Source organism: Vipera berus (assembly GCF_964194415.1).
Source record: "Vipera berus genome assembly, chromosome: 2".
Lineage (NCBI taxonomy): Eukaryota > Metazoa > Chordata > Lepidosauria > Squamata > Viperidae > Vipera > Vipera berus.
In genome coordinates this window covers 265436602-265447373 of record NC_138203.1, presented here as the reverse complement: position 1 = coordinate 265447373, position 10772 = coordinate 265436602, and the positions used below count along the sequence as shown (strand labels likewise).

Below are 10772 nucleotides of genomic sequence, written 5' to 3'. Positions count from 1 at the left end.
CTTGGCAGCCCACCTCCAGTTAGAACTGTAAGAGCACTTCAATTCCCCCTCACCTACCTATACCCCCTCTCCCCCCCCCCTTTCTATCCTTTTGATGGCTTCTTCCTGCTGCTGTTGCTGAAGAGCAGCCAACCTAGTAATATGCAAGGCACCTGCTGTCATGCCTGGCCTTGTTCCTGAGGCCAAATGCACCATTCTCCAAAAACCTGAGAACTTGTTTTCATTTGGAAAACAGCACATTTTCCTTTGGAAAACAGCCTCAGGAAAAAGACCTACCCTGGGCAGCAGGTGCCTTATGTAGGAAGGAGGTCAGATGCGTGTGGCAGGTCTGGTACAAGGCATGTTAGCTGGGGTTCTGCGGTGGGGTGGGTGGCTGCAGCATGGACTCGAGGTGGCAATCCTTGGGGCCAGTGGTGGCACCTGCAGTGCTGAGGTAGAGGCCAGGGGCAGCTGAGACTACTGAAAGAGCAACAAAGATGATTGGGGGACTGGAGGCCAAAACATATAGGGAACGGTTGCTGGAGTTGGGTGTTCCAATATCTCAGGGGCTACCACAAAGAAGAGGGAGTCAAGCTATTCTCCAAAGCACCTGAAAGCAGGACAAGAAGCAACAGATGGAAACTAGTCAAGGAGAGAAGCAACCTAGAACTAAGGAGAAACTTCCTGACAGTTAGAACAACTAACCAGTGGAACAACCTGCCTCCAGAAGCGGTGAATGCTCCAACACTGGAAGTTTTTAAAAAGAGACTGGACAGCCATTTGTCTGAAATGGTATAGGGTTTCCTGCCTTAGCAGGGGGTTGGACTAGATGACCTCCAAGGTCCCTTCCAACTTCTTCTTCTTCTTCTTCTTCTTCTTCTTCTTCTTCTTCTTCTTCTTCTTCTTCTTCTTCTTCTTCTTCTTCTTCTTATTATTATTATTATTATTATTATTATTATTATTATTATTATTATTATTATTATTATTATTATTATTATTATTATTATTATTATTATTATTATTGTCCTAGGCTTCTATGTCAGCCAGTATCCCAATGAAATCAGAGACACTGACACGAACTTGTAGCTTTATATAAATAGATTTTACATCTATGTATAAACCAAAGATCATCAGGCAAACGGGAACATCATGAGGTAAATCACAGGGCACACACACACACAAAAAGGGGGGGGAGGGAAACTCCCCCTCCACACCCATAGCAACCAATCACAGTGCAGATTGCCTCATGCAGGAACCAGCACTCAACCTATCAGCTATAACTTCTGGCTCACTGCACAGCCCCACTGCTCCAGCTACTACATTTAAATATCTTAACACTCTACTTCAGCCCCAGCACTGCCATCATTCAAGAGGAGGCAGCCCCTTACCTTAGTGAGGATTCAGACTGGAAAGGACCAAGCCAGGAATGGCTTGGATTGGGGTGGATCCTTACCTAATGACATTTGGACTGCCAGGATTTCCATTGCTAAGCAATGTGGTCATATGATATTGTGCTTTGCAACTCCATAGTTTTATCCTTGGAAATTGTAGTCCCGATTATCATTGTTAACCAAGGACAACCTGTACACCTGTTCTGTGGAATTCCAATTTGTTGCCATGATTGTTTTTCAGATGCTTTACTAATTGGTTAGAGTTTGTTTTTGTCCAGGAGATTGTACTAAACTCTAGAATGCTCATAAAAAAAGCAAAGAACAATAAATTAAAACTTTTCTAACAGATTTAGTCCTGGGACAACAATCAACTTACTGATTACACCCAAACTGTTAACTGGCAAAACCAAAGAACAATTAACATTACATTCATCAAAAGGCACAACATTTTCCAGAGCCCCAGAAACCAAACTGAATAATTAGACAAACAGTCCCCAAGAAAATGGCCATTGGTTATTTCAGCTTCAGCCTGAAATAACAATAGGGATGGAAAGCAGCTGCCAAGTGATCCCACCTTTATTTCACATCACGAAGGAAACAATTCGGTGACTGGAGATTTCCTCCCTGAAATATAGGGTGCTCAAAGCCAGTGGTATCTGCAGGATTTGATTCATTTATCCGAATGATCAAAGCAGCACTTGCACTTTTAGGTGCACGTACGACTTCCAATAAAAAGACAGAAGGAGACGGGACAAAGCTTGGATGGGATCACTGCTGTTCATCTGCCTTGGTTTGACACGCACACACCACTAATGCCTCGATGCCGGTGTTTCTCAATCTTAGCAAAACTCTCAAATGTTGTGAACTTCAATTCCCGGATTTTTTTAAAGTTGCCAGGTTGGGTATTCGCTGCTGTGTGCCAAGCCCCTAAAAAACCCTCTGTTCCCTGAAGGATGACGGGGGCAAAGGGGTTTATTGTAACTCAGCAGAGGCAAAACTAGGAAACGTTTCTTTCCATTGCCCACGAGAGGGCTCTCGGCATTTTCTTTGCTAGACCCGAAATGCCTGCTGCTAGCTTTCCTCTTCGCTGCCAACGGAGTGCAAGAGTCCTGTTTTGTTTTCCGGGTTATTAGGAAGTTGCTGTTGCTACATGGCCGTCCTATTTTAATGCAAGAAGGTCTAGCAGAGAAAAATATCTCTCTCTCTCCTTTTTGGCTTAACCCTAAAGTAAGAATTATTTTCCTTCTCCAGCAGCCGGATATTCGGCTAAAAAGGCTTCTTGACACACGGCTGAGCTGGGCAGGTAGAAAGCAGTGTGTGTGTGTGGGGGGGTCCCCATCCTTTCGTCTGCCCATCCACTCGCCTGCAGGTCCATCTTTGTGTTAGACGTTCATAGCCTCGCGGAGTCTCTCCCAGCAGCAGAGAAAATGGCCGGGTTGCAGGGCAGTCAGAGAAGAGGGGGGCAATGGAGGGATTGACAAGCACAAAGCCCGGGGTCTCATTTGAGCCCCGGCTTTGCTGACCAGCTTTTTTCTCCAACCCGGAAAGAGAGAACTGGACGGAGATGTATTTCTGTGTATGGGGGAAAAAAAGATTTTCTGCGATGTAAAATCTTTCTTTCTCTCTTATAGACAGGGGAACTCCAGGCAGAATTGGTCAGCAGACAACTGGGGCTTCTTGTTGGCAGGGGAAACAATCTAGCAGAATTAGAAGGAGATTGTTGGTGACATTTCTCTTTAGAGAGGGCCAAAACAGGCAAAGCAGCCAGCGTGTGTCTGTTATTCTTTGCCCATAGCACTCTATCCCTTATGAAACTGCTGTTATTAGATGCAGGGGTTTTTTTGTTCATTTTGCTATTTTTTTTTTCTTTTCAGTGTGTCTCATTGCCCAATAAGTGAGATGTATTTTCCTTTTCTCCTAAAAGCTGCAAGGTTTCCTTTGAGATGGACCCTCAGATTTTTCTGCTTTCCCAAGTCCCAGCAGAAGAACCAGCTGGTTTGGCCCCGGTGGATGGGCTCAGTTCCTTCTCTAGGAGAAGATGCATTTGGTCAGCCTCCAGGAAAGTTTCAGAAGAAGTGAATGCCCTGTTCAAAGACATTGAGGAATACAACAGGCAGAGGTTTCGTTCCGATGCTCTTCCTTTGGGAGAAAGTCCCTGGCAGACTCTGTTCCAGCTGGGAGAGGCCGCTCAGAGATGGCTAAGACCGCAGGACCGCACCAAAGGACAGATTGTGGACGTGGTCATCTTGGAGCAGTTTCTGCACGTGCTTCCTTTGGGAATGCAGGCTTGGGTGAGAGCCAGGAAGCCAGGTAGCAGCCAGGAGGCAGCTCAGCTGGCTGAAGCTTACCTGCAGCAACAGGTATTCTTGCTAATAAGAAAGGGACCTAACGCTCGTCTAACGCTAGGAATGTTGCTGTTCCTCTGACCACAAGCACTGACCAAGAAAGAAGGGGTCACTGTTGGGCTGGATTCTGAATCCACCTGAATTTGCCCTGCAATAGGTTATAAATGGGAGTGGGCAGTAGAAAGAGGGAAGGATACAAACTTTTGTCTCCCTTGAGATAGTTCCCAATTTTCTAGGAAAGCCTGATGTTACTTGGTGAGCCACAGATTTAACATGAAGTCATAAACGTAAGACATTAACATAAATTCCAGTAGCTAGGTTCACACAAGTTGTAATGACAAACCCTAGGTAAGAATCCCAGGAATATTATTATTAAGCTATAGTAAGACTAGGGACGCGGTGACTCAGTGGGTTGGGACACTTGAGCTTGTCGATCAGAAGGTCGGCAGTTTGGCGGGTCGAATCCCGAGTGCCGCGTAGCAGAGTGAGCGCCTGTTACTCATCCCAGCTTCTGCCAACCTAGCAGTTCGAAAGCACGTAAAAATGCAAGTAGAAAAATAGGGACCACTACGGTGGGAAGGTAACAGCGTTCCGTGCGCCTTTGGCGTCTAGTCATGCTGGCCACATGACCACGGAGACGTCCTCGGACAAGCGCTGGCTCTTTGGCTTTGAAACGGAGATGAGCACCGGCCCCTAGAGTTGGAAACGACTAGCACGCGTGTGCGGGGGAACCTTTACCTTTTTATATTAAGACTTAATTACCTAGTTCACCTAAAAAAAGCAGTGGCTGTATTTCTACATTGCTGAACTACAATCACAACCAAAAGTCCAAACAGTGAGTTGTGTTTCAATTGTAGGAGTACAGTTAAACCTCCAATCTCCCTCCTCCTGCCTTCATGTGAATTAGGCAGGCCCTTCTTCAACATTGTGTTTAGAATTTGAGCTCCTGGGAGCTTAATATAAACTTTATATAAGTGTGAATAAGGAATTACAAATTCAAGATGAAACAGGCATAATTACTGAATATTTTTGCTATATAACTTGGACATAGTTAGCAGTCATCAGAATAATAGATCAAATGCATTACTTTGTACAATTTTCTTTCTTTTGTAGTACCCTGTGGCTTTCCAGGATGTGGCTGTATATTTCACCCCAGAGGAGTGGGACCTTCTGGATAAGGAACAAAGAACCTTGTATTACACAGTCATGCAAGAGAATTCTGAGAACATGACTTCCTTGGGTAAGGTTCCCATTCCTGCAAACCTTTCTGAAGAGTTCAGGTTGACCCAGCCAAAAGATAGACTCCTCTTTGCCTATGTAATAGGCAAATTGCATTTTTTTTGTAAATCATCTTCCTTACTTCTAGGGCCGTGGTGGCGAATCTATGGCACGCGTGCCACAGGTGGCATGCAGAGCCCTCTCTGTGGGCATGAGCACTGTAGCCCCAGTCCTAGGCGTTCAGCTGGGTTTTATAAAACCTTTTTGCTTCAGGCCTTCGCTGCAGTGTGCAAAAAAAAAAAAGTTCAATCAATCAATTTCAACTTCTCGCGGGAAAAAAAAAGATCTCGCAAAGTTGGAATTGATTGATTGAACTTTTTAGTCCCACCCAGTCTGCCATTATCACCACAGCCACGTCCACCCAATGGGCCACGCCCACCTGGCACCTGACGATACATAAGTGGGTTTGGGGTTGCAGTTTGGGCACTCGGTCTCTAAAAGGTTCGCCATTACTGTTCTAGGGCTTTTAGACAAGCTCTGTTGAACTTTCTCCATATCCCCACGGACTGTTGATGATTAGAAAAAACAGTGATACCAAAATTAGAAGTAATGCTGTATGTAGTGAGAGAATAAGAGGTTAAATTACAAATGCTGTAAAAGAAAATGTGAAATCATGTTTTAATATATTTTTTCCTTCACTTCTGGCTTTGTCTTTTTCTTATCTCTCTCCTTCTTTCCTTCTATTTTATTCGAAAAATTAGTTTTTTGTTAATTCTTCTTTAAAACTTTAATAAATATATTTTTAAAAAAAGAAAACTAGAATGATCTGGACTACCTCAGCCAACGGGCTGGAAATTAGCATAGACATTGAAAAGGGGAAGAGGTCAGAACACTAATAATGAATTAAATAGCCTTAAAAAAAGAAAATGTCTATTGGATTTCTACCCTGGGGCTAAAGACAGCTTACTTGGGCGTCTCCATTTTAGCAACAACCCTATATGGTTGGCTGAGATCAGAGAGAAGGATGGATGTTAGGTCCCTGGGAGTTTCCATGGCATAAATGGATTTTAACTGGTTTTCCCCAAGTCTAATCCATTACTTTTACTACACTACACTAATAGACAATTCTAAACTATTCAGTTCTTGGTGTTGTCTGAGCTTGGATGTTTTCCTACAAACATCCCTGAGACAACTGGTTTGATATCATTGTTGCTTATTGCAGGAAGAGAAACAATTAAGAAAGAAAAAATACTGTGATCAAGGCACAATCAAGAGAGCAGCTGAATCACAATCAATCATCTATAAAGAACCAGCATACTTCACACACTCATGCACTGATGATATTATCTTGCCTGGTAAATGAAATGTCTGCTGAAAAACAACCAGGTTAAGAGAAGTCCAAGAAATCAATGGTTCAATCTTAAGCTACACATCTTCTTTACTGTGTTGTTGCTTAGTGACAATAATTGGGACCAGCAAGCCCATCACTAAGCAGCATAGTCACTAAGCATAACACATGACCATGATGAATTTAGGACTTCAGTTCTCATTGGGTCATTAAGCAAGTAACCATGAGTTGTAAAGTAACTTCATGTGGCCACGACTAGCAGTTTTACTACCAGCTTCTCCATTGATTCTGCTTGTTGGAACCTGGTTGTGCAATGGCCATAAATGTCAGGACTGGTCATTAAATTGTTTTTTCAGTGCCCTGGTCATTTTGAACAGTTGCTGAACCTATGTTGAAATTCTGCTAACTAAATAACCAGCCTGACCCAGGATATTTTATTCTATTAAATGGCTATTTAAAAAATCAATGATTCTCTTCTCTTTTATTGTGTTTCTTTCTCTTGCTCTAGAGCTCTTAATTTCCAAATCAGATTCAGGTCTCCAGCTTGAGTGGGAAGAAGTGTCACTGATGGCTGATCTCCAAGAGTTGAAAGGAAAAGACACTATTGATCAAGGGATTGTAAATTGTGAGGACGTAACTATGGTTGGTAAGAATTATTATTATTATTTTACAAAAGAATCCTTTGGTTACATTTTATTGGGCTATATAATTTACTTTTTTTTAAATTCAAACATTTTTAATCTGTGTACCGCCCAGATCCAGGCAGTTGGAAAATACATCTAATTGATCTGAATGTCTCCAAGTCCATAGGTTTTAGCTCATGTGCAGGATGATATATTCCTTTTCTTTCCTTAACATAGTTGTAACTGTTGCCCTGCTAATTTCATTACCTCCCACTTTCAAGCAGCTGGCTTGGCTGTACTAAATGAGAGACTGTTTCTGAGGGTTTACATTAACCACTCCCCCATTCTAATGGACACCTTGAATAGCCATTCCAATTCATCAGCCCTCTGGTAAAGCCTATACTCTGGCTTCAGTAACTCTTAAGTCCCAGTAAGTCTAAATTCCACCCAATAAGGTAGTCTCTTCCGGGTGGTCATCAGATAAGGTACATCTTCAGATCTTAGTGCTTTTAGACTTACAGAAGAAATATATTTTCCTGCAATGTTTCCAGTATTTTCTCTGCTTCTCTTCTTTCCTTAATTTAGAATTGCCACCCCAATACCCATATGACAGTTTCCATAAAAGGGAATGTGATATGATCTTTCAGAAAGGAGCAGAGGGAAGGATTCTGCAATCTGAGGAAACGGGGAATCTGAGGCACTCTTGTCCAGGTGAGGTTTTAGGTCAATTCGTTTTGAAGCAAACCTGTGAAGGTACAGTTGGCAAGACCGTTCCAAGAAAAATGAGGAAAGGTAATCCAACTTCCTTCTTCATTATGAATGAGCAAACTATCACCCTTCTGGGAACAGAACATTCCAAACAATACAGAACATTTTGTTTTCTATGAGACTTTGCCAATTTGGCATTCATGGGGGTAGTTTTCCAGCGTTCTTCAGTATGTTTTTCCTCTTCTAATACGTCACTTCTGCTTTGGTATGGTTTTGCCTCTAATTTACTGAGCTGAGGAGCAAGCGATGTAATGCCACTAGGATGACCTAGGGCAATTTAGCTCTTCCAGATATTCCCACAAAGAACTTTCCTATTGAAACTGAGGCCATGTTTTTTCCCCCTCCTTTTTCTTGCTTCGCTGGCCACCACCTTGTTACTTCTTTTGACTCTGTCTTCAACACTTTGTTGTTCTTGCAGAAAATCTGGATACAAGAAAGAATCCTCATCAAGAGAAGCCTGGAGCAGAGCAATTCCCTGAGCCATTGCGGTGGGCTGTGTGCTTTGATCCCAAACATTCTGAAAAAATGGAGACCAAATCCAGAAGGTGGCAGGAGTTGTTACCGGAGTTGACACAAGTTTCTAAGGCCAACAAGAAAATGCCAAGGAGTAGATCCCGATTAGCTACTACTGCAGCAAGAAAAAAATATGCGTGTAATGAGTGTGGAAAAAGGTTTGATCAGCCGTCACAAGTTATTAAACACCAGAGGATCCACACAGGAGAAAAGCCATATCTGTGTACTGAATGTGGGAAGCGTTTTAACAAACAGTCCAATCTTAATGTCCATTTACGTCTCCATCGTGGGGAGAAACCTTATAGCTGCCCTGACTGTGGCAAAAGATTCAATGCCAAGTATCATTTACGTGGACACTACAGGATACACACAGGGGAGAAGCCTTATGTATGTGAAGACTGTGGGAAGAGATTCCCTGTTAAATCATCTCTAAATAAGCACCAACGAATCCACACAGGAGACCCCAACCTGCCCAAACTCTCTGAGATCAAATCAAAAGGCGATACCCAGGCAGTATTACCAGAAGTGATACAGGTGTGTGCAGCTCCTGAAACAGAAAAAATAGTTAAAACTACCACTAGCAATTCCCCAATAGGAATGACTCTGTCAAACAGGAATTATGTCTGTTCTGAATGTGGGAAAAAATTTGATCGGCCTTCACATCTTACTAAACACCAGAGGATTCACAAAGGAGAAAGGCCATATCCATGTACTGAATGCGGGAAATGTTTTAATAAGCAGTCTAACCTTACTGTCCATTTACGTCTCCATACTGGAGAGAAACCTTACGGCTGTCCTGATTGTGACAAAAGATTTTGTACAAAATCTCATTTACTTGGACACTATAGGATGCACACAGGGGAGAAGCCTTATGGATGTGAAACATGTGGGAAGAGATTCCCTGTGAAATCTTCCCTAAATAAGCACTGCCGGATCCATACAGGAGACCCCAAGCTGTCCAAGCCAACGGAGATCACGTCAGAAGGAAATACTCAGGCAATATTACCAGAGGTGACCCGGGTGTATGCAATTCCTAAACCAGAAAAAATCATCAAAATTATAAGTAAGAAGCCCCCAATAGGAATTATAGTGTCAAACGGGAATTTGGTCTGCCGTGAGTGTGGGAAAAGTTTTGATCAGCCTTCACACCTTATTACACACCAGAGGATCCACACAGGAGAAAGGCCATATCCATGTACTGAATGCGGGAAACGTTTTCATCAGCAGTCTCACCTTAATGTCCATTTGCGTCTCCATACTGGAGAGAAGCCTTATGGCTGTCCTGAATGCGGCAAAAGATTCAACATGAAATCCCATCTACAAGGACATTACAGGATCCACACCGGTGAGAAGCCATTTGAGTGTGAAGACTGTGGGAAGAGCTTCCGGGTGAAATCTTGTCTAACTAAGCATCAGCAAATCCATACAGGAGAAAAGCCAAATAAATTTCTCTCCTGAGAAGAAAATTCACCTAAACACCAGCTCTCTCTCCCTCTTGGGGGAAAAAACTGCATATGCTTTGAACGTCACAAAACTTTTTGCAACAGATCAGATTTTATTAAGCATGAAAGAATTCACACAGGGGGAAAAAAAACCCTTGTCTGTGTTGCTGTAAGCACTGGAAATGCCTCACTGATCAATATTTCCATGTAATTTTATATGTTTATTTTCCAGGAATTCACTAATAACTCTCTTGCAAATGTTTTTATGGGGTCAGGGGGAAGCAGTGTGTGTTTGGAATTTAAATTTTGTGTCCATCTTCTACAAGCACTGAAGTCCTCTGTAGCTTAAAATGCCTGTTTTAGGATTGGCCCCAAAGAGCTTAGTAAACAGTAGAGATTCCGTGTGAAGGGACTGATGCCATGCTGGCTGGCTTCGATTTTCCTAGGAACAAGTGGCACTACCTTCTAGATAGGTAGGTCTGCACTCCAGGGTAACCTGAAACTTAAGTAACAGTTATTGCTGTTCTCCAAGGAAGCTTCATTTGGGAGTATGGGAAAACCTTAGATTAATTTTGCATTTGGTTCCCACTCATGCATCGGAATTTTATTGAAGCTTGTCTTGAAATGACATGAGATGCTTCAGAAAAAAAAATGTTTTCAATCCGGTAGCAGTAAGGTAGAAGAAGCATGCTTTTTGAAGAAGAAACTTCCCTTTTGTGCTCAACAGGATTCAAATGAGATGTATGAAATGCACACAGGTTGAGGGGAAAAAATCAAAGACATAGGAATGTAGCTTCCGCTTCAAGATGCTGCTTCAGAAACATCAGTCAAAAAAGAAAGTTCCCCCTCCTGAGTTTTGATTTCTGCTCCAATCTATTTATTCAGCCAGATGACTGCATAACAGCCAGGTTCACCCATCATGCTTAACTGAGTCATGAGGGGTAACTGGTACGATTGGCTCCCACCAATTAGCCCTAAGAAAGTTTATTTTTAAATCCAACAGCCCTAGTTTTTTGGAAATCAAGTAGCATGTGTGTGAATGTACACAACAGTTAAGTTGTATTGTCTTACGTTGTAGCTGTCCTGCAGGTTAAGTGATACTTCCCCTTTCCATGGCCGAGTTTTAGAGTCAACTTACAAGACAT

General features: G+C 42.6%; 1 protein-coding gene across 1 annotated transcript; it reads left to right on the top strand.

The window, feature by feature from the left end:
- Positions 1-2915: 2915 nt before the first annotated feature.
- LOC308663643 (uncharacterized protein) lies at positions 2916-10518 on the top strand. Its single transcript, XM_081320225.1, has 5 exons — positions 2916-3730; positions 4829-4955; positions 6790-6927; positions 7490-7615; positions 8091-10518. Exons 1-5 carry the CDS (start codon positions 3314-3316, stop codon positions 9641-9643), a joined length of 2361 nt encoding a protein of 786 aa, XP_081176351.1. The 5' UTR covers positions 2916-3313; the 3' UTR covers positions 9644-10518.
- Positions 10519-10772: the final 254 nt, after the last annotated feature.